General features: G+C 41.0%; 1 protein-coding gene across 9 annotated transcripts in view; it reads right to left on the bottom strand.

Annotated features, from left to right (window-relative positions):
* UACA (uveal autoantigen with coiled-coil domains and ankyrin repeats) overlaps window positions 1–24,240 on the bottom strand; it is a 77,378-nt gene that overhangs the window by 41,104 nt on the left and 12,034 nt on the right. For 5 of the 9 annotated variants that reach the window (XM_087877827.1, XM_087877825.1, XM_087877823.1 and 2 more), the window contains exons 2-11: window positions 22,702–22,835; window positions 20,952–21,040; window positions 19,953–20,017; window positions 19,336–19,393; window positions 18,924–18,994; window positions 17,366–17,472; window positions 10,362–10,543; window positions 8,920–8,960; window positions 8,532–8,621; window positions 5,140–5,247 (exon numbers count right to left, since the gene is read on the bottom strand). In XM_087877827.1, the coding sequence (XP_087733953.1) occupies window positions 5,140–5,247; window positions 8,532–8,621; window positions 8,920–8,960; window positions 10,362–10,543; window positions 17,366–17,472; window positions 18,924–18,994; window positions 19,336–19,393; window positions 19,953–20,017; window positions 20,952–21,040; window positions 22,702–22,835 (945 nt within the window). The remainder of the gene's footprint in view (window positions 1–5,139; window positions 5,248–8,531; window positions 8,622–8,919; window positions 8,961–10,361; window positions 10,544–17,365; window positions 17,473–18,923; window positions 18,995–19,335; window positions 19,394–19,952; window positions 20,018–20,951; window positions 21,041–22,701; window positions 22,836–24,240) is intronic. The other 4 variants (XM_087877828.1, XM_087877826.1, XM_087877824.1 and 1 more) reach the window with 1 other exon arrangement.

Genomic DNA, 24,240 nt, shown 5'->3' on the forward strand with positions numbered 1-24,240 from the left:
CCTGATCTCCGCTCCTTCTGTCGGGACTTGAAGACTTGGCTTTTCAAACAAATAGGCTGAGACTGATTCCGGGCTTTATTATTTACTACTAATTAATTATTTGGATTAAGTTATGATTTTATTGTACTTGTTTCTTAATTTGTGTTCGCCGCCCTGAGTCCTTTGGGAGAATGGCGGCATATAAATACATGTAATAAATAAATAATAAATAAATAAACAGAGGAATTAATTAAAGAATTAGGATTACAAGTAGTAAAAAAGGTTAAGTATTTAGGCATATATTTGACAGCTAAATGCTCAACTATAAAGGAGAATAATTATGTAACTTTAGTTCAACAAATAAAAGAGGATTTAGAAAAATGGGGGAAACTGAAATTATCATTATTAGGAAGGATAGGAGCTATAAAGATGAACATTCTGCCGAGGCTGCTTTATTTATTTCAGACGATTCCACTATTTGCAAAATCTTTTTGTAAATTTGAACAAGATAACTACAAAATTTGTGTGGGAAGGAAAAAAGCCAAGAATTAAATTAAGTACTTTGCAGGATGATAGAGCCAGAGGTGGATTTGGACTCCCAGCATGGGAGACATATCCACAACAAGTTTGACATGGATCAGGGAATGGGCGAATCTGAAAAATCAAAGACTGTTAACCTTGGAGGGACATGATTTGTTGATGGGGTGGCACGCCTTCTTGTGGAGCACCAGGAACAAAACACATAGGTATTTTTGCAATCATATATTAAGGGATTCATTAATTTATACATGGCAGGAAATTAAAAGTAAACACTATATGAAAGTTCCTGGATGGTTATCCACAATGGAGGTGATGATACACCCCAACACCTTAGAAATTCAAAAAATGGTAAGATACTATGAAATTTTGGATTCTCAAGGAACATTAAGAGGAACTCAGAGATCAAGGGATACAGATATATTGGTGGCCCTATCTTCAGATAAAAACAAGATATGTGCTTAGGACCTGGTTATCTACGGGACCGCCTGTTACCACCAATAGCCTCCCACCGGCCAGTACGCTCCCATAGAGAGGGGCTCCTCCGGGTGCCGTCGGCCGAACAATGTCGACTGGCGGCCCCTAGGGGGAGAGCGATCTGGAACGAGCTCCCCCCGGAGATACGGAGGATCCCAGATCTTTGCACCTTCCGTCGCGTGCTTAAAACGTTTTTATTTCATCAAGCTGGCCTGGCCTAAATCTTCTCCTTTTTTAAATTTAAATTTTAAACACAAATTTTAATTTGTTTAATTATGGGGTATTTTAAAATTCAGCCTAAATTATTTAATTTGTTTTAATCTATTTTAAATTTTGTATCTCTGTTTTATCCTCTGGCTGTTCACCGCCCTGAGTCCTTCGGGAGAAGGGCGGTATAGAAATTTAATAAAATAAAATAAAATAAATATAAAAAGGATCAAGAAGAAGGAGGAATTGAATTAAAACTGAATCGGTTGTATAAACTTTTAGAAGCCACGGAGGAAAAATTGATTTAAAAAATGTACAAATATCTATTGGAATTTGATCTTGCAGAGGAATTAGTAAAGGGACAAATGATAGCATGGGCTAGAAATACTGGTCATAATTTAGAATTGGAGAACTGGGAAAAAGTGTGGGAAAATAATTATATTATAACAAAGTCAGTGGTTTATAAAGAGAATCAATACAAAATGTGGTATATGGCCCCTTCGAGATTAGCAAAAATGTATTCAAATTTAAGTCCAACCTGTTGGAAGTGCAAACAGCACAGGGTACTTTCTTCCACGTCTGGTGGCTTTGCCCAAAAATTAGGAAGTATTGGGAAAAAGTAAGAATTTGGCTAATAGAAATAACATCAGAAAAAATAGAACTCAAACCAGAGATTTTCCTACTAGGGATGATTAAAGAAAACTATAGGAAAGAAATAAAATAAATAAATATTACACATAGTCACTGCAGCCAGATTGGAAAACTGACCAACTGCCAACAGACCAATTGATAATCCAAAAAATCTATAATTGTGCAGAAATTGACAAACTAACATTTGAAATGAAGGACAAGGTAGACTCAAAATGTTATATAGCATGGAATAGGTGGTATGATTGGATAACTTGTAGAAATGAGAGTACCGTATTTTCCGGTGTATAAGATGACTTTTTAACACAGGAAAATCATCTCAAAAGTCAGGGGTCGTCTTATACGCCGGGTACCCGAATCTGAGTTGCTGGCGCTGACCAATGACGCTACGGGAGCGCCGACAACATTGAGGGGAAGCTGTGCCGATCTCGTCAAGGCTGCATGCCGCTCAATGCTGGAACCAGCTGGTTGCTACGCGGAGCTTCCCCCGCCGTCCCAGGCATCCAGGGGGATATTACCGATGCTCCGACTTCCCCAGCTGACCCCCACCTGTCTGGGGAAGTCAGAGCGTCGGTAATATCCCCCTGGATGCCTGGGGGAAGCTCCGTGCAGCAAGTCAGATTCATGAAGCTGTGCCGATCTCGTCAAGGCTGCATGGGTGAAGGAAAAAAACCTGGTACAAAATAGCCCTCTTGCCACTACACGTAGCGTAGCCCATTACCTTGACAGGCAGATGTGCAGCCTGGCTCATAAGTATCTCTACAGTACAGCAACAATACATACAGTACAGCAACAGTACATACAGTACAGTATACAAATAGCTAACAGTCAAGATCCCATCATATGAAATATTAAGCCAGTTTTAAACTTAAAGTTGTAAACTTTGCCATGGAACATAATAACTGTGCTGCTGCAAGACAATATGGAGTAACAGAAAAGATGGTTCGGGACTGGAAAGCAAATGTAAAAGCATTAAAGAGTATGCCAAGGGGTAAGTGTGCATTAAGAAGAGGCACCCCACATTGGCCAGAACTCGAAAAAGACATGATGAATGAGCATCGCCAAAACGGTTATGTAGTGACACGAAATAAAATACGTTTGTTTGCACTTCAGTGGGCCAAATCTAACCCAGATCACAGCAACAGATTTAAGGCCACTGTATCCTGGTGTACTAGATTCTTGGAAAGGCATAATTTGGTACTGAGGCAAAAGACAAAAATTGCACAAAAATTACCTGCAGATCTTGATGCCAAAGTAAATAGTTTCCATCGTTACGTAATACAACAGTGCAATAAACATGGCTATGCGTTAAGTAGTATCGGAAATATGGATGAAACTCCAATGAATTTTAATATGATTGGAAATAAAACTGTCCACCCAAAAGGTGAAAAAACAATTTTAATTAAAACAACAGGACATGAGAAGTCCAGTTTTACAGTGGTACTAGCATGCACAGCTGATGGCTCCAAACTGAGACCAATGATTATTTTTAAAAGAAAAACAATGTCGAAACTCAAGTTCCCTGTTGGTTGTTTTGTACATGTGAATGAAAAAGGCTGGATGGATGAAGAAGGGGTAAAACTATGGCTTGATAATGTATGGAGCAGGCGACCAGGTGGACTTATTCAAAAACGTAGTCTACTGGTGTGGGATATGTTCAGGGCTCATTTAACTCCCAGCACCAAGCAAAGGCTTGCAAGAATAAACACAGATGCGGCAGTTATTCCTGCAGGATTGACATCGTTGGTACAGCCACTGGATGTGTGCCTAAACAAGCCATTTAAAGATCGCATTCGAGAACAGTGGAATGAATGGATGGTTAGCGGTGAAACGTCATTCACAAAAGGAGGAAACATGCGTGCTCCATAGTTGGATGTTTTGTGCAAGTTTGTCATAAAAGCCTGGAATTGATGCAGAAACTGTAATCAAGTCTTTCAAGAAGTGTGGCATATCAAATTCATTAGATGGTATGGAGGACGACTACTTGTGGCAAGATGAAGAGGAAGCCGAAGCTGAGACCATACCATCTGATACGGAATTAGATCCATATGATGACTGCCTTACAAATGTATTACAAAATGTCATTGATGTACTTATGATATCAGATGACGAACAGGAGGATTTTGAAGGCTTTTAAAGGGAAACTGTCACGCCAGCAAAACCTGTAAAAATAGCTTGCAGTTATGATGGGCGTTGCTGACTCGCCAGGGACTTGCCCGGCACTGGCTCTCTATTGTTTGTTATCTTCCTCCTATCATCATCAGTTCCAGTTTGGTTGACAGCTTAGAAAACAAACAGCATGGCAGCTCCCATGGGTTTATTGTCTTATCCTTCCTTTCAGCTTTAGAGTGAATTAGGAAAAGTTTAATCCAATTGCACTGTTTGATGTTTACATGTTTGATGACAGCCTTATGTTTATAAGTGACAGTTTTCCTGCTAAGTACCTGCATGTCATAAGCATTTGAATTAAAATTACCATATTGAAATCAAATCTGATGTTTTTTAATTTTTATTTGGTGTGCGTTGGAAGAGGGGTAGTCTTATAAGACGAGTATAGCCCAAACCCTATATTTTAACAGGAAAAGTAGGGGGTCGTCTTATACGCCCAGTCGTCTTATACGCCGGAAAATACGGTAAATGAAAAATTTTATATGATAATAATAATTAACAAATATGCACTGTTAATAAGATAATGGACGTGTGATTAAAGTCACTTTTTCTTTTTATGTATTGTCGTTTGTATTAATATATATGTATCTTGTATATACATAGTATAGTATTTTACTTTTATATGTTTAATAAAGTTTTGTTTTTAAAACCAAAAAAAATAAATAAATAAACTTCTAGATCACTCTGTTAAAATGAAAAACCAGAGAAAATGAATACATCCCTCACTCTAATCATCACCAGAAGCATCCTGCAGAGGGCAGCCGGGGTGACCACAGAAATGTCTCCTGGCCTCAACTGCTAAATCATCATCCCTCTCCAGAAGGCAAAGCTTCTCCTTGGGCACACTGGCCACTGCTGCAGCTTTATTGTCACTGCTGCTGAAAGTGGTGCCAGATTCCAGCAATGGGGACTCCAGTTCAAAAGGCAGACTGGGAATTCTTCTGTCAGATAACATGCCTCAGAGTAGAAAAAATGTCATCACCTTTATTCTAACCATGGTTCAGAAAGGGATGGTAGGCAAAAAGAAAAAAAGTAAGGAAAGCCTGGGGATTGAGGCTTGGTATTTTATATTAGCAATCTCAATTAAATGTTAAGCATGCGGCACAAACTGAGGCTTCTTACCTCATTCAGCTGCAACTGCAATCCATTTATTCTGTCTAGTAAGATTCGTTGTTCCTGTTGGATTTCCCTTACTCTTCCTTTTAAGTCTTCATTTTCTCTTTCTAATTCCTAGGAACAAAAAAATCTTATTCAAAGTGAGGATGTCATCAGACACTGCAGCTAATCTTAGCTCCCACCCCACATGAGACCTTCCCCTTTAGAGTCATCCAGATTCTCTTTCCGGTTTTCCTGTTGGCCACTTGCCAAGGGCAAAAGACCGGACTTCTCCCTGAAGCTACATCTGAGCAGAGGAAAACAGGACCCCCACCCACCTCCACTCCCCCTGGCAGAAAGCGGCCAGTGGCCACTTTCAGTCTGCTGGCTGATTCATCTCCATCCCCCACCCCCAGAAAATATTGAAAGTCATTTCTTTATATTTATATTTTTATTATATTTTTCTTTTTTTCCTGCACTTTTTATTCTTCCTTTCCATTTTGTCTTTTAACTTTCATTTGTATTGATTTTTTACTATTGTAATTAAAATTCTTAATAATTATAGTAAAAAACCCTACATGCTATTGCAGAAAACTTTGCAGCACTGTAAGCAGTGGTGGGATTCAGCCAGTTCGCACCACTTCAGGAGAACCGGTTGTTAACTTTCAGAGCAGTTTGGTGAACTGGTTGTTGGAAGAAATCATTAGGGCAGAGAACCGGTTGTTAAATTATTTGAATCCCACCACTGACTGTAAGTAATATATTTTTTAAATCTGAAAGCAGCAGAGACACATAGAATTATTCTGGTTGGTCTGGACAATGCAACAAGAAGACTGTAATGAACCCAGCGCACGTGTACAGGCAGCCAGTGGAATAAACAAGGTTGGCATTGCTTGTAATTCCCAATCCAGAAGAGGAAGTGCATTTCTTATAGGGGATGTTTTGGAATCAGTCCTAAATGACTGCGAAAGGAAGAACATTGCACTCATTTTTCTTTAATAAATGCTCTATGAGAAATAGAAGGGGAAATATGGTTGGTGGGCTTTCCTCAGGAATATGTAACCTATTGGGGAGCTAGCTCTGGTTACATCCTCAATTGACCAGGAGCAGGAAAACTAAAGTTTCCACAGACAGAGGCAGCAAAACAACTCCAATTAAGATATTGAGTGGTTCCTGAACAGTCTGGAAAGGATATTAGAGTAAGGATGATTAAAGCCTTGGCCCAGTTAATTAATTGGGAAAAAGAGACCCTCAACTTTGAAATAGATAAAATTTATAGAGTAAATTCCAGATTTGCTATAAGAAAATTATCAAGGTTCATTTTTTAAGAACTACAAGAGAACATGCTTTGGACTGCCACTTCGAATCTAAATTAAGAATGGAAAATGTGGATATAATTGTTTTGAAGGAAATTCCTATCACAGTGATGGCAAACCTTTTTGCCATTGGGTGCCAAAAGTGAGGGGAGCGCAGGGGGGGGTCGTGCGCACACGTGCCCACACTCAAAGTTCAATGTGCCCCGCCCCTCCCGCGCATGTGCGCGTGACCCTCACTGAGTTCCCGCTTTTGGCACGCGATGGCATGGTGGGCCTGGTAGGAAATAGCCCATTTGCCGACTTCCAGTGGGGCCGGAAGGCCCATTTTTTCGCTCTCCCCATGTTCCAGAGCCTTTCTAGGAGCCTGGGGAGGGTGAAAACCGCCTTCTGATCCTACCGGAAGTCAGCAAACGGGCTGTGTCCTAGAAAGGTTCTGGAGCCTGTGGAGGGTGAAAAACGGGCCTTTCCCACCTCCCTGGAGGCCCTCCAGACGCTGGAAACAGCTTGTTTCCTGACTTCCAGTGGGCCCGGAAGGCCTGAAAATCAGCTGGCGTGCGCCTGAGCTGAACTAGGGCAACATTCGCGTGCCCACCAATATGGCTCCGCATGCTACCTGTGGCACGCATACCATAGGTTCACCATCACGGTCCTATCAGAATCTTGAGAAAAAGGAAAGCAGGAAGACTGGAATAGATTATAAAAATAAATTATTAAATTATTAAAAAAAAGATATATAAGATGTGTAAGATGTGACCCGGTCAGCACTCTGTTCATAAAATATGTATGATGAAAGAAAATTTTTAATAAAACCTGTTTACAAAAAAAAAAGAAAGACCCTAACTGTAATATAGTTATTGAAAATACATGTGAGACCTGACCTAGTGGAAATCATGTATTTTCACTCATCAGTTACCAATTGCTAACCAAACTTTTGTTCTCACTCTCTGAAGACCAACCTTCAATGATAAAGCAGCATTTGGGGTACATCTAAGCAATTGTGAATCTGCTCTAAAGAGCTTCATTTGTTCAAGGACCTTCAGATGGACAATGACCAATAATTGAGCCATAAAGAAATTGTACCAATGGTATTCCTAAAATGGTGCTCTGGCAGCAGGCACTATTCCATCACCACCATCACACCCCATGTGGAAAAATGTCAGGCTAACTAATGAGTTTCTGCTTGTATGTAATTGGCCTGCCTTGGACCAGAAGAGCACCATGCCATTCCAAGAATTCAAAAGATGTTATCTTGTTCTTTTATGTCCATCAATGAGACATTTTATTTATTTATTTATTTATTCAATAAAATTTATATGCCGCCCTATCTCCGAGGACTCAGGGCGGCTCAACAGTAAAACCACCAGTTAAAAATATAAAATACATAAATATACGTATATAATTTATATTAAAACCCTCCAAAATCTAAAAACCCTCTCAGTCCAGGCTGGGCGATGTGAACAACCATGTTTTTAATTCGCGGTGGAAGATGCGAAGGTCAGGAGCCCCAGGGGGAGTTGATTCCAAAGGGTGGGCGTGCCCACAGAGAAAGCTCTACCCCTAGGGGTTGCCAGCCGACACTGTCTAGCTGATGGCACCCGGAACAGGGCCTCCCTGTGAGAACCCACCAGGCGATGGGCAGCTGTTGCTGGCAGCAGATGGTCCGCCAAATATCTTGGGCCTAAGCCATGTAGGTCTTTATAGGTCATCACCAGCACCTTGAATCTTACCCGGAGGGCAACCAGCAACCAATGCAAGTCACGCAGGAGGGGTGTAACATGGGAGTATCGAGACTCTCCCATCACAACCCCCACGGCCGCATTCTGTACCAGTTGAAGCCTCTGAGTGGTCCTCAAGGGCAGCCCCATGTATTTGTGCAAGTTACACATGTTGGCAAAGACCATTATTATCTTTCTCTTTTGGTGGTTCGTTTGTACGTGTTTCTTTTGCAGGACTGTGCAAATATCCTGCAAGGCGAGCAACTGTCTACCGTTTGCACCAGGCATTGCAGGACTCTAAGTAGTAGTTTAGGAACAAAGTGAGAGTTTTCAAGAGCTGATAGATTAAGTGGCATATACTTTTCAGAGCCAAAGGTACTTCCTTCACCTGTACATTCTGGTGCTCCTTCAGAAATGGTTTATTGCTCACTTCATCCAAGATATTAGGTTGAGTCCATTTGGGCAGCATGCTGGGCACCTGAAAAGAATGTTGAAGTTCATCTTCAGTAAGGATGATTAGTATTTCAAGAAATACTAATTACCTCATCTGCACAAGTTCCCCATTCCTTACAGTCACATTAGGCAACTGCAGACTAGACAGAGATAGCAAGCTTGACCACAGATGCTGATAAAGAGAGCTGATCACATTGAGAAAGACCACAATCACTGATAATGCCAACAATATAATATCTTCCCCAGAGGGCAGATCTTCCTCCAAACCACCTCCAAGGGGCAGAAATTAGAGGCTTACATTGAACATCACCTAGAATCCTTACCTTCAATAGTTGCTGCCCTTTCTTCATTACTTCGTAACCTGCTAAAAACAAAGCTTCTGTTTAGATATTCTGTCCAAGCTTTAGGGAGAATATGAAGAAAAACAAACTTATTCTTTAGAAGCTACTAGTCTGCATCTTCATTAATATTTTATATCCAACAATACAGAACATCAATTCTAAAGATGATTTAGAATAACCGCCTCAAACTGAAACCCTTTGGGATTCAATGGATTATATACCCACTAGCCACATGAGCTGGATATGTTGAGAGTAAAGCGTGAAGGGCAAACAAGAAAAGAACATATGCTGGTTTATTTAAAGGGCTTATGTGCCCCTCACATCAACAATGCCTCTAAAGCTCAAGAGGAACTGGAGAAATATTAGACATAAACAATGTGCAAATGATAAAGAAGTTAATTAGTAGTTCATCTCAAAAGTATCAGTAGAGCCTGGCTTGGAAAGAGTCCAAGAAGAAGACATTCTGCCTTGAGGAACTTGTAATAATGAAAAATTGAAAAATGTAATAGGAGATTCCAGTTGTCTTTGATTAGTGAGTTCCTCAAGGCAGAATGCCTTCTTCTTGGACTCTTTGCATTAAAAGCATATCATTTAACTCCTGCTTCCACCACAAGGTGCCCTGTGAGCAGCTTACAAACCCATAAATAAACCACCAGCTTGCTTGCTTGATTTCATTTGTGTATTTTAAAGTCTTGGCGGCTCAGAGCAACAATAAAATGATAGAACCATAAAACACAAAATCATTAAGCAAATAATTACAAAGTTTCATGGCAGAAAGAAAGAAAATAGCTCTGTCAACCATCTGATTAAGAGACCCAATAAAAGCAGGCACTTTAAAATCCCAAAAGCAAAACTTTATTGAGTACATAATTTCGGCATTGAAGAAAGCAAAACCAACTCTAAATTTTCCCGCACAACCCTGCATAGTTAAAAATGAGTTTCATTCCCTCCTCCCATGGAACAGGTCACATTGTCCAATTAGGAATCAGCCTTTTGTTCCACATCTTGCCCAACACCTGCAGAAGTGTCCTTGGCTCTCAGAGTTGAAGACTATAGCCTCCACATTCCATCTCACCCTTCCCTCCCGCCAGTTCTTTGGCAAGCTGAAAAGCAATCACAGTCACAGGAAGCTTAAGTGTTTTTCAATCTTGACAAGCTCTATATCAATTAACCCCCCAAATTACAAGAGTCACCAAGTTTTTGTCACTTAACTCCTGAAAAAAAACAGTTTTGGTGGCTTTTGGGATCTTAGGGCAAGAGCACTTTCAAAAAAGGAGGGCAACGACTAAAAAAAAACAACCTCTGAGCCTCTGACAATGAACAAAAGGACCGAATGGTAACCTCTGAATGGAAACAACCAAGAGATGGCAGTATCATAAGCAAAGAAGAAATTTCCCCTGAAAATATAAAGAAAGCTGATGCACCTTTGCTGGATTCTTCAAAGGCAGCCTTTATTAGAGACAGGATTTCAGCACTGTCCCCAATTCGTGCATAATAAAAACCGTCATGGCCTAGCGCATCAACCAAAGTAACATCGGCTCCATTTTTGAGCAAAACTTCTACAGCATCCTTACAGCCATATTCACAACCCAACATCAGAGCGGTCCTGCAGAAGAAAGAAGAAAGCATGCAAATACAATACAGGTTGCCAAGTCCCTGAATTTTGAACATGTGACCATGAGGTTGCTATGATAGTCCTAAGAGTGAGGATCACTTTTTTCAGTGCCACTGTAGCTTTGAGTGGTCGCTAAACAAACAGAACTGGAAGAAATAAAACTATGAAAAAACTATGAAAGAAAATTTCAATATTGTAATGGGAGGGGGAAGTGCTCCAGAGGCAGATGCCCCTTTGGATTGAGTTCCCTGTATATGGAGGGGGGGGAGGAGAGAGCACCTGGCACCTGGGGCTCTCAAGTGCCGCTGCTGCTTCTCCTCCCTTCCCCACTTTAGGAGCTGGAGAAACCTGAAAAAATTCCCAAAGTCAGCAGCAACTGTGGGAGTTGGGAGCTCAATCTGGTCAACCAAAATCCAAAGGCTTCCTGTGCACACATCATTGATGTATTATTTATTAATTAAGAAAATCTATGTGGCCGCCCACAATGATGCCGAGCGGCTTACAGAAACACAGAAATCTGCAGAAATTTAAATGCCGTTTAAATACAAAAGACCCTCACTAACTCAACTAACCTGCCTGAGGCGAGGCCTCCTTCGTCAACTCCTGACTACAGTCTTCTTCCCCCTTATTGGCCCCCCAGGTCAGGTGACTGTCCAGAAGGTGGGCTTTTCATGTAATTTTTAAATTATATTTAATTATATTAAGCACCTTGTTATTTATTCTCCATCGTGCTGATTGAATAATACAATTCATGGGTTGTTCCTCTACTTCCTTGCTTGAAGCTGAGTCAATCATTTCTTTAGTCCCGCCTCCTTCCACTGCGTCTCCCCACTTTTGACTCAGCTTTCATTCAAGAAGCAACAAGGAGAGGTGCTTCAGAAGGAAAAAAGTTTTAGACCAGGATCCAACTAATAGAAGCTGGGCTGTCTCTGCAGCCTTGGGGGGGGGGGGGGGGAGCTGTCCGACAGCATGTCCGACAGCAATCCCTTGAAAGCATCAGCTTTCTGCCTACTACTGAAAAGCTGAAAACTGAAAAGCCGAGGCCCCAGGACATCATTTAAATAATAAAGGACTTAGAGTCTCTGCTCAGTTTAGGCTGAGTAAGCTCGCTCGCTCGTTAACAGCCAAAGAAAAAGCCATGCAGCAAAGCCCCTGCGTGGGTGAGTCTGCCTGTTTCTCAGGAACAAAAGGGACAAACATGGAGGATAACTCCGAGACAGGGGCAAGTGGGGAGGAGCAGGGATTCCCTGCTCTAAGCCCAGCCCAAGAAATGAGCTCAGAAGGGCCCAGAGCTGCTGCAGAAGCAGCTACACTAGAGATAAGAAGAAAGTCTCCATTTTCCAGTGAGTACTCCAAAGCTGAGGAGAAAGAGGCTTTGAGGAGGCAGAAAGCCATTGAGAAAAGTTTTGCTAGAGCTGAAAAGGAGGCAGAGCAAAAGGGATTTCCCACTCTTCACTATTTCAACCAATAGAGGTGGAGCAGCAAGGCATTAGTGCCAGAGCTGCAACACCAGAGGGAGCTGGTGAGCAATCAAACCAAACAATCCTTTGTTTGAGAGAGGATGAATCATTGCTTGGATTGCAAGGAAAGTTTCAGGACTTTGGAAATCAGTGGCAACCTCATCCAGAGGATGAGACTGGCACCAGAGACAACATACATTCCCATAACTGCAGGAGCTAGATCTCCTGCACTTATGAGTAAGATGAAGGCTCTAATATCAGAGGCTTTAATGCAGGTCATGTCTGAGCAAAAGAATCAGATCAGCCCTATAAACGTGGAGAGAATATCAGACCATGATCGCCCCTTGCCAGCAAGGAGGCAAAAAAGGGGCCTGGCGTTACAAAGATTTAACTCCTGCATCTCATCCACTCCTAGTGAGGTGTCATTTTCAGGAGAGGAAGAACAAAAGGAGACAGAATTCTCTGATGAAGAGGAAACTATGGAAGATACCCCAGCATTTAATGGTCTGTTTCGAACAAGTCTGTTTAAGCTACTGCTAAGCAAGGCCAAAGCAACAACTGGCATGGGCACTGACCCGATGACATCTAGGGTAAAATCATCTGTGACAGACCCAAAGGATAGGCTCTTTGCAAGCCCAACGGTGGAATGTGAGACGGTTCCTTCTTCCAATGTGTTCAGAGAGATGGTGCATGGGCAAATGGTCCAACCAGTGATTTTCCCAATGCCAAGTGGGAACGAAAAGATGATGTATAACGTAGAGCCAGAATTTGCAGTCTCTAAAACCTCCAACAATTGATGGCCCAGTGGCTGCCTCAATATCCTCAACCATCTTAGGCAGAGGAGGGCTTGAAAGGAGAGGACAAGAAGGTGGAGCAGACCCTTCATAAGGTTCACCAAGCGGCAGCATGGGCAGTCAAAGCTACCACATCCGCCTCATTTTTCAGCAGAGCTGCTCTGATCTGGCTTCGGGAGATGCAGGACAAGGCACCACCTGGTGATCTCCGATCACAACAGGATTTTAACAAAGTAAGAGCTACACTGGAACTTATAGCAGACGCCACTCTCAATGGCGCTAAGTACACTTCCAAAGCCATCGCAGCATCAGTAGTTGTAAGACGCTTGGTTTGGCTCCACCATTGGCAGGCGGATATAAAACATAAATGGAAGTTAGCTTCTGCCCCAGTCAAGGGGAACAAGTTATTTGGGGAATCCATAGAATCTATACCGGTGGAAACCAGGGACAAGAATTTTTTTTTCCTCTTCAGTTGGAATATTTTTCTCTTTCCATTTTTGAGCGAAGGCTATTCATGCCGCTGTGAATATATGCAGTAATAAATAATTTGTATCTTTCTTATATTTTGTTTCTAATTCTTTCTTTCTATAAGTATGATAAAAATAAAATAAAAATAAAATAATTCCCAGTAAGAAATATTACTGAAAACCTTTAACTGCACAAAAATGGACACTCACTTTGGAACTCATGGATAAAAGCGAAATTAAGTACTACAAAATCTGGGAACAATTTTATGACTGGATAGATAACAAGAGGGTAGCCAAGACAAATGTATAGTGTTAGAACAAAAATATAGATGTTATTATAGATAAATGGGTGTTTAAGAGATGAATAAATATACAGAAATAAGGGGAAAAGTATTATCATATTATGTTTAAATAATGAACAAAGCTAAAGAACTATATGTTTATATGAGTACTAATATTATTGTAAAGTGACGGAAGATGTATGGAACCAGTGATGTCATATCTATGTCCAATGTTTTTTAAATTTTGTATTATTAATAAAAAACTTTTTTAAAAAAAGGGAAAAAAAGAATTTTTTTTTGCCTAAAATATTTATTTATTTATTTATTTATTTTTAAATTTATATACCGCCCTTCTCCCTGAGTACAGCCAGAATTAAAAAACATAAAATACAAATATTAAAAAACAATTAAAATATATATAAATTTGGCCCAAAATTAAAAATACAAACCAATTAAAACATTTAAAATTTCTTCTTAAGCCAGCCCGGCTTGCTGGAAAAAGTGGGTTTTAAGGGCACGGCGGAAGGCACTAAGGTCTTGGATTCTCCTTATCTCTGGGGGCAACTGATTCCAGAGGGTAGGTGCCCCCACAGTGAAGGCCCTCCCCCTGGGGGTCACCAGCCTACATTGATTGGCACACCCAGCAGCACTTCTCACCCTATATATGCAGGCAGCCCTTTCTGGCCACAGATGCCAGTTTTGGTCACCAGCAGAATCAGAGGCTCCACATATGAGCCGTCAATCGGACAGAACCAGATTTAAAGACAAGACAGGACAATGGTTTCCTGGGAGAGGTTCATTCCAGGGCTCAACCAGTAGGCCTTTCTGACGCAAAAAGTGACAGCAAGAGCAATCCACCCATCGGTGGAAGACTGGGCCTATTTGCCGACCGATGGGTAACAGTAACAGAGGATGCCTGGGTCCTGAACACAGTAAAGACTCGACTACTGAGTGGCGTCTACATCCCAACCTATTCAAGGAGTTGGCAGGAAGATTCGGGAGTCCAGTCCTGGATCTTTTTACATCCAAAGCGAACACGCACCTACCAAGGTTCTACGCAAGATTCCCAACTCCGGGAGTGGAAAGAGCCAACACTCTCCACAGCCCATGGCCAAGGGGACTGTTATATTCATTCCCACCACTACCATTGTTCCCAAAAGTGATCAGAAAGGTAATGGAGGAGAGGGCAGAGGTCCTGCTCATAATGCCACACTAGCCTAGACAGCCATGGTTCGCAGATCTGGTCAACCTGTCGGTGGCCAGACCATAGAGGATCCCCATGGACAGAGTATCTCTCAGCCAGGGGGCTCTACTACACCCAGAACCGCAGTGGCTTCAACTGACCATCTGGCACTTGAACGGGTTAGATTAGGTCAGCTCAAGTGCCCCATCAGGGTTATTCAGACAATACAGGCCTCTAGAAGGCTTTCAACCAACAGGATCTACGATGGAAGATGGAAGGTGGCAATTACTTCCGCCAGACAAATATCTGAACTGGCAGCCCTGTCCATAAGAGAGGACCTATGTATTTTTCACCTAAAGAGGGTAGTGTTGGTGTTGGTTCTCATCTTTAAAGCGCTCCATGGCTTAGGGCCAGGGTACTTACGAGACTGCTTGCTGCTACCGATAACCTCCCACCGGCCAATACGCTCTCACAGAGGGGGCCTCCTCAGGGTGCCGTCGGTCAAACAATGTCAGCTGGCGGCCCCCAGGGGGAGAGCCTTCTCTGTGGGGGCACCCGCCCTGTGGAATGAGCTACCTCCTGGAATACGACTGATCCTGGACCTCCGTACCTTCCGTAAGGCCCTAAAGACTTATTTATTCCAGCAAGCTGGCCTAGCCTACATGGTTTTTAATGGGATTTTTAAATTTTATAGATTTGGGGTTTTAAATTGGGAGCCGATTGATTTAATCTCTTTTAATTATCTTAACTTTTGTATTGTATGTATTTTAATTTTGGCTGTTCACCGCCCTGAGTCCCTTTTGGGAGAAGGGCGGTATACAAATTAAATAAAAATAAAAATAAATAAATAAATAGTGTTGAGACTAGATTCCACTTTCCTACCGAAGGTGAACTCCACCTTCCACAGGGCACAGGAGATAGTACTGTCGGATTTCTGTCCTAAGCCGGTGCACGAATTAGAAAAGAAGTGGCACTCCTTGGACGTTAGAAGGGCGATACACATCTATCTAAAGAGAATGGCTTCTATCAGGAAGATAGAATCAATGTTTGTTTCAATTAGGCCAAGCTCATTGGGCAACAAGATTTCACCAATAGGTTGGTGGATTTGAGCACGCATTACTAAGATCTATAAACTGCAGTCGTTGCCACTGCCCAGACAAGTGATGGCCCATTCAATGAGGACTGCAGCTACAACGGCGGCATGGAATACTCAGGCTTCCATCGAGGACATCTGTAGAGCAGCAATGTGATCTTCTCTGTCACCATTCATCAGACACTACAAGCTGGACGCTTTCGCATCAGCAGAGGCAGCCTTTGGCAGAAGAGTACTTCAGAGAGTACATACAGTGGCAGGGACCCAGGACCAGACTTTGCCCCACCCTTAGGACAGCCAGCTTTGGTATGTCCCATGAATTGTATTATCCAATCAGCACAACAGAGAAAGAGTGTTGGTCTTACCTGAATGCTTCTTCTCATTGTGCTGAAGGATAATACAATCCCATCCTGAAGACTGTCAGGTCCTAAGTCTGGAAGTGATCAGCAACAGCACCGAAGAACTCCATAAGTCAATCAATCAGCCTTCGTCAAAACTGGGGAGGTGCAGGAGAAGGAAGTGGGACTAAAGAAATGATTGACTCAGCTTCAAGCAAGGAAGTAGAGGAACAACCCATGAATTGTATTATCCTTCAGCACGACGAGAAGAAGCGTTCAGGTAAGACCAACACTCTTTTATCATATATCATTCATATGGCTTCCCAACTCAGACAATGTGATTCTAGGTAGTGTACAAAAATGGAAAAAAGCCAAACCAACAACTATAAAAAGAAACAACAGATATCCTTAGAACCTACTAAAAACTATCAGAAATTAGAGGAGAAATCAATTGTGACTGCTCAAAGTGGGGATTCTGCTCCTCCTGCCCCACAGGGCCAGGGAACAAGCCAGATCTTGACCGCCTGCTAATAGGTCAAGGCAGAAGCTGCCAGTGAGACATTCCTCCTGGGCCCTGTAAGGTGGTCCTGATTCATGAAAGGATTGTGTGGGACATTCAGATATGCTTCCGGGCATGTGGCCCAACAAATGCCCTAGTCATATGCCATACAGGGCTTTAGTGAGGTAATTATCACCTTGGATTGTTCTTAGAAGCCCACTGAAAGCCAGTGCAGGTCATAGAATACAGGTGCCACATGGCTATTACAAAAGATACCCAAAACTACCCTGATCAATGCATTTTGAACCAATTGTAACTTCCAGACAGTCTTCAAGGGCAGTCCACAAATAGTGTTAATGTCAAGAATAAGACATTAATGGCTAAGAACAGGGCCCCCATCCCAGGAACAGGCAGAAGTGGACATATGATGGAATACACAAAGTCCCCTCTGGCCACAGCTGCCAGCTTGCTCTTCTAAGCAGGAGCCGTAAATCCAGGAGAACCTCCAAACTGGACACCAAATTCAAGGAAGGCAAGTCAAGATCTTTCTGAGTCAAGTATGAAATATTTCCAGTTACAGAATCCATGGGGCCCAAAACTCACAATTTCTAGGGTTTTACTTCAGAGAAACTAACTCTAACATCTTCCAGAAACATATAGGTAATTATCTGCAGATGACTTGCAGGAAGATATCTTACCGATTTTGCTTATCTCTTGCATTAACTTCAGCACCTCTATCTAGCAGAAACTGGCATATAGTTGGACGGCACATCTGAGTGGCCAGCACCAATGGTGTCCTTCCATCCTGGCAAAAGAACAAGAAACTTGGACTTCTGGGTAAGAAATGGCAGGCAGCTTCATGAAAAGGAGAGCTGATGCCTGTGGCAGAATGAAGTGCTGGCAAGTAGACCTGTTCTTCGAGAATTCCTCCACAGATAAGTAGTGGACTTGAGATCACCCACAAGTGCTCCAGAAAGCTCACAAGGAAAATGCAGGACAGCCATCTCCAGTGCGGTTAGAGCTCCAGGAGAAAAGTGAAAGCCATCTTGCTTGAAGCACAATTGGTGCCTTTGAAACATCACTAAGTACACATACAACACTTCCTTCAGAAACTGTTTGTTAACTGCTTTTCAGCTATTGGGAGTCTTTGCATTGACAGGTTTTACAGTGATGATTTTCCTTCAATCTTTAATGAAAAAAGTTTTAACTACAAGTTTAAGAACTTTTTTAAAAAAGACGTTTGGGAACAAACAGCAAAAGCAAGGCTTCAATTTTAGAAAGTTGCAAATGGATTTAGGGTCCAGATAAATTTGAAATAAGATTTTGAAATTCATTATAAAAGAATCCTTCCCATGGGAAAATGCTTTTGTTTTGAATTTCTTTAAAAAGAAATTTACTTGTAAATTTGTATAAGTATACTTGTATACTTGTATAAGTAACAGATCAAGAAAGTGATTTAAATTTTCTTATATTGGATTTACAAGATAAGCTTGTTAACATTTTGAAGAATTTTGTGAGCATGGACAAAGAAAAAATTAAAAGAAATCAAGTTTAACAACATTATTTGAAGGTTAAGACTGTTAGAAGTAAAAGGAAGAAATATAATTTGGTTTATTTGATCAAAGTTAAATAGGCAAGTTGTTATCGCCAGTAATCCTTAATAGACTTTTGCTGACATCAGGACTGAAATGAGGTTTTATGGATTTGTTTAGACAAAAGATGGAATACAGGAAAAGATCATTTGTTGTATTTAAGTTACTACAATTATATTTTTGATAATGTAATGCAGGAGTCTCTTTTTCATTTACTTCATTCCTTTATTATATTCTTATTTCTTTCTGTTCTATTTTTGTTTTCTTTTTCACATGTCCTATTTTTTCTTTTTATTCTTTTTTTTGGCTTATGTTTGTTTTTATTGATGTACAGTGGTACCTTGGTACTCAACTGTTTTGAAGCTCATCGAATTTGGTACTTGATGCATGTTGACATGAAAATCTTGTTCCAGTACTCATTGTTCATTTGATACTCAATGCACAAACTAGTATCGGCTGCCTTGTGACTCACTACATTATTCCTTATAGGAAAAAATTGTTTGTTACTCATCGTTTTTGGTACTCATTGCACCTCCCAGAATCTTATAACGATGAGTACCAAGGTACCACTGTAATTGTACTGTTTAATAAAATTTTATTAAAAAAGAAAGAAAAAGCACCAGGAACTTGGCCATTCCTGAAAGAAGACTCTGAAAGAACTTACAGCATCTTTGGCATTCACCAAGGCTCCGTGGTCACATAGCAACTGTATGCTGGATGTACAATCCGACATTGCTTTGGGAAGCAAAACAACAGATATTACTAGTGGAAAATTCAAGGTTTAACTACTGGCAGGTTATTTATTGGCTGCAGGATCCATGGAACAAGTCTCTGGACTGTTTTAAATTATTAAACAGTATTAAGCTACTAATATCTAATAGTCAATTTCTCAATCAAAATGCATCCATTTTAAAGTACTGAGGTAATAAAAAAAGTTCCTTAACAATTGTCATCCATCTTTTGGTGAAACACAAGCAGCATTTGCATTAATCATTGGTTTTTCCATGTTGTTAGTAGCTCTGCTGGTTTTCGCATTACATTAGGAATCCTGGTTGCACATATAGCCTGTCCCTTACCTGCATCATGAAGAGCAGTCCGTCCTTGCAAATCCACATTTTCTGTTGAGCAGTTGTACTATAGAAGAGCCAAGCGTATCTTATTACCATTGTGTTGAGATTTAATACCTTCAATATTTACCATTACATTTTAATAATAACAGAATCTAAACCTGGCAACACTTCAAGCGGCACTTCAAATACATTTTCATTCAAAAATGTTACATACATGGATCAGGAACGCTCATTTAAGATGTTATTAGGTAACATCCTACCTACTCTAATAATGCAGCTTTCTACAAAATCAGTCCACAAGCTCCACGTGGTCTCTTGATCTGCAGGGCTTCCTTTCTAAGCGTTTTCCCTCCCACCCCATGGACAGATTTGCCACCTATAAAACCTGCACTGACCTCCACTAACCTCCTAAAGAAAAAGAACCTTGCATCTGCAGAGAAAGAGCCTCTAGTTGTTCAGCTTCTGCTTAATTTTTTTACATTTTTTTGAAATCCCACTGGACATTTGATAACTACTATAAATAGCTAATCAATGTCCTGAATGTTCCCCATTCAAAGAAACAAAATTCCCTATCATGCTTTCTTTTCGACATAACATTTAACAATTTGTCAACTATTTAATACCTGCAACAGTTTTTGTAGACAAAGCGCATGTCCATATTTTGCTGCTAAGTGTAGAGCAGTCCTTCCTGAAGAGAAGAATTAACAAGGAAATTCTGAACATAGCCAGAATATATATGCTACATACATACGCAAAGAAATGCCTATTCCCCCTCCCCCAAACACCCCCAGATTTATACATATATAATAACCCTGTGTCGCTCCAATTGCAGATTAAGTTGGTGGCTGTACTTTAACTAAATTATATACCTCAAAGAAAAGAAAGAAAACTGGGCTTTTTTATTAATTTAAAATGATTTGTAGTGCAGAATAAATATTTATTTATTTATTGGTTCGATTTATATGCCGCCCTTTTCTGGAGACTCAGGGCAGCTTACAATGCATTAAGCCTTCATACTTTTGTATATACCTGCTTAGTCGGGCTTTCACACCCCCCCCCAAAGTGGTGTTCTTTTTTATACAAAGTCAGCTTATTGCCCCCACAAACCGGGTCCTCATTTTACCTACCTCGAAAGGATGGAAGGCTGAGTCAACCCTGAGCCCTGTGAGATTTGAACTTGCAATAATTGCAGGCAGCTGGTGTTACTTAACAGTGCTTTAGTCTGCTGCACCACCAAGGCTCTTTTAGTTCCACACCTCTCTTTTTTTGGGGTGGGGTGGGGGGGTGCTGGTTACTATAGTTCAAAGCAACAAAACAAGCATCATGGAACCCAACAGGCTTACAGGGCCAGATACACAATACAGTAGTTTAGTGGAGAAATCCGGTCAGATCTATCCAGCTCACGTGAACCGGTAGCGCCGGTGGCGGGACGCTCCGCCCACCCACTGGGATGTCATTACATCACATTTTTTACCCTCTGCGCATGCGCAGAAGAGACACGCGCATTCACATTCCCGAACCAATAGTGAAGTTAAGTGCATTTCACCACTGCATTAGTAGGTCTTTTAAAGCTATTTAAGTAACAACATGCAATTGTTCTATTTTAAACAAGGAAATCATACCTGCTATATCAGTGGCGACAATGTCAATTCCATGAACAAGGAGAGCATTCAGACAATCGAGGTTACCCTTTGAGGCTACAACGTGGAATCTGAGTGAAACAAAAGGGGAAAAAAATAATGTCTTGATCATCTGCACAATTTCATTCTGTACAAATAAATCTTACTGAGTCCAAGAGAATTTGCTCCCAGTTCTAGAGCTGAAATTATTCCAACATGTGAATTGGAAGAGATAAACATTTAGAAGAAAAATATCCAAATAAATAACCTTCCAGTAGCTGCTGGACTTTAGAACATGACCTTCCTGAGCTCCAGCTAAAGTAGAACTAAATCCTGCACTAATATGTGCAACAACATGCTTGTAAAGCTTATGGTGTTGGCTAGGATTGACTGATCAACCCCAACAGATTAAGGAGGGGAATGTCACTGAAGTGCCCAATACCAACCAAAAAGTGGCCCTGTGAGATGTTGCTCTGTTTACCACAGGGGGCAAAAGATGCGCCAGAATCCTCGCACAGACCTAGAGTCTTCCCAGAGCAGTGTGGTCACATTTTACTTCCTTTCCTACTTGTTTAGTTTTGAATAGTTGCCACAGCCCTTGAGCCCCCTAAGGCTTGATGTTACCAAGAGATGCTACCCTCAAGTCCATTCCAACCAACTCTGGCTCCTAGGCTCACTTGCCACAAAGGGTTCAAGAAACCTTGCATAGAATATTCCAAGCAATCATCATTCTCACCCTTGTCAACTTCAGAGAGAAAGCCATTCTGTGGAATCATTTACAGCTGATATTCTTTGGGTGTTAGAAGATTTGGAAATTACCAAAATCTTTCCTTTTTTAGTGAGAGTCTCAGGGGAGGGCCTGCAGGGCTGGCACAGGTTGCCTGGGAATCCTGGGGGAGGGAGAGCAGGTGGGAGAAAAATCTGGAGGGGCTTGCAAACTTCTTGCTGACCTCCCTATTGACTTTGGCTGTGGAGAGTCAGCAGGGAAGGTTGCAAAGGTTACTGTGGCTCTCTATGATGTTGTAATCATGAGCTGGGCACCCAAATCAGGATCAAGCATCTGTGTGGGTGCTGCAACAGCTGGAATCTCATAGCCGGTCATACATTCCTATTTTCAGGTCTGCCATGGTTGACCAAATGGACATAAACTGAGAACTACTTGTAAAACATTTTACTCAATTTCTGCTTCATTTCAACCTGAAATTCTTTTCATCCACAATATCATGTCAGGTATCCTTCATTGCATAACATCTGAGGTTTTTTCAGAGAACTTTTCATATTGTGAAATAGGAGTTTGGCTTAAATAAAAGAACATTTGAATTTCCAGATGTTGCTTAAAGAGAAAGTTTTAAGGCTAATCAATTTTGTCAGCCTTTAATAGAATATTTGCAAAAGTGATTCCCTCCAATGCTTTTCTAAATATTTCTAAATTTCAGAATTTGGAAGCTGGTTATTCCAAAACACAACATGAGTTATAGATATGAATTCTTTTCCCAAGATAAAAGCCCCAACAACTTCCTATTTATTTTTTAAAAAAATATACTGCATTTTTTGTAAGGGTTAAGGAGGTTTCCTAAGAAATAAACACTAAATCAAGTTTATATTAAGGACTATTAGGAATAACATTCCTCTGTTATTCCATCTAAACATCCATCTAAAATCTAGTTAAGATGAAGAGCTGCCCATGTAGGTTTCCCCAAAAATCGTCCAGGGTTGGGGGGATAGTGGCAATCAAACTTATCCTTTTACTTACGCAGATCTCCCTTCCAGATCGAGTTTTGTGGGGTTCACTCCTTTTTTAGCAAGGATAGACAAAATCTTCTCCAAATCACCCCTTTCAGCTGCTTTCATCAAACGATCATCGTATTTGTTCCAATCTGCAGTCAACTGTTTGAAAAATGCAGAAAAAATATAATAAACGTCAGTATTGGAAAATCTAGCAGGAATTCCAGAAAATATTTGTTATAAGCAAGTATTGAATGTCTCCAATAAAAATGAATGAGCTAAAAGAATTGTTGCTCATCTGGCACATTGCTAAAAGGAGAAACCACTTGAAAAGTCAGGTTGTAAGCACTTCTGCAGGGAAACTCCCTGGAGGAGGTGTTACTCTGGTCTAAGAATACAAGAAATAAATCTACTCAATTACATTTTTAGCAGCCACCTTAAACTGATTATTATTTTAGTTTATTAATATTATTTCTTTTAGTACTATTTAGTATTATTGTTAGTTTAGCTTCTTTTCCTCAGGCAAAATGGGCCAAAAAAGAGATTTAACTGACTCTGATAAGTCAAAAATTGTAAAAAAGTCTTTCAGAGGGCTGCAGCACTTTTTGCTAAGATATTGGGGTGTGATCACAGAACCATCAAATGTTTTGTTGCAAATGATAATCAGGACCAAAAGAAATGTGTTGAGAAAAAAAGACGCGAATTAACTGCCAAAGATTTGAGAAGAATCAAATGTGAAAGTACTAGGAATCCATTATCCTCCAGTGCTGTCATACTCCACAATTGCAACCTACCTGGAGTGCCCAGAAGTACAAAGTGTTCAGTGCCCAGAGACATGGCCAAGGTAAGGAAGGCTGAAACCCGACCACCACTGAACAAGACACATAAGTTGAAATGGCAGGAATAGGCCAAGAAATATCTGAAGACAGATTTTTCAAAGGTTTTAGGGACTGATGAGATGAAAGTGACTCTTGATGGACAAGATGGAAGGGCCCGTGGCTGGATCAGTAAGGGGCACAGAGCTCTACTTCTACTCAGGATGCCACCAAGGTGGAGGTGGGGTACTGGTATGGGCTGGTATAATTGAAGATAAGCTAGCTGGACCTTTTTGGGTTGAAGATGGACTCAAAATCAACTTCCAAACCTACTGCCAGTTTTTAGAAGACTCTTTCTTCAAGCAGTGGTACAGGAAAAAGTCTGTATCTTTCAAGAAGACCATGATTTTTATGCAGGACAATGCTCCATCACATGCATCAACATACTCCACTTTGTGGCTAGTCAGTAAAAGCCTTAAAGATGACAGAATAATGAAATGCCCCTCTTCCTCACCTGACCTAAACCCTATTGAGAATTTGTGGGTTCTTAAATGGGAGATTTATGGTGAAGGAAAACAGTACATCTCTCTGAACAGTGTCTGGGAGGCTGTGGTTGCTGCTGCATAAAAAGTTGATCAACAGTCCCTTTAGACTCAGGCAAGAGCCTGCTCAATTTCCCCTGCTCAAAATCAATAAGCAAAACTGATGCATGATCTCACAACTAGTGGTGGCCTTTATTGGACTAGGGTAGC

The sequence above is a fragment of the Pantherophis guttatus genome, chromosome 13 (genome assembly GCF_059756535.1).
Source record: "Pantherophis guttatus breed Tessera chromosome 13, ASM5975653v1, whole genome shotgun sequence".
Lineage (NCBI taxonomy): Eukaryota > Metazoa > Chordata > Lepidosauria > Squamata > Colubridae > Pantherophis > Pantherophis guttatus.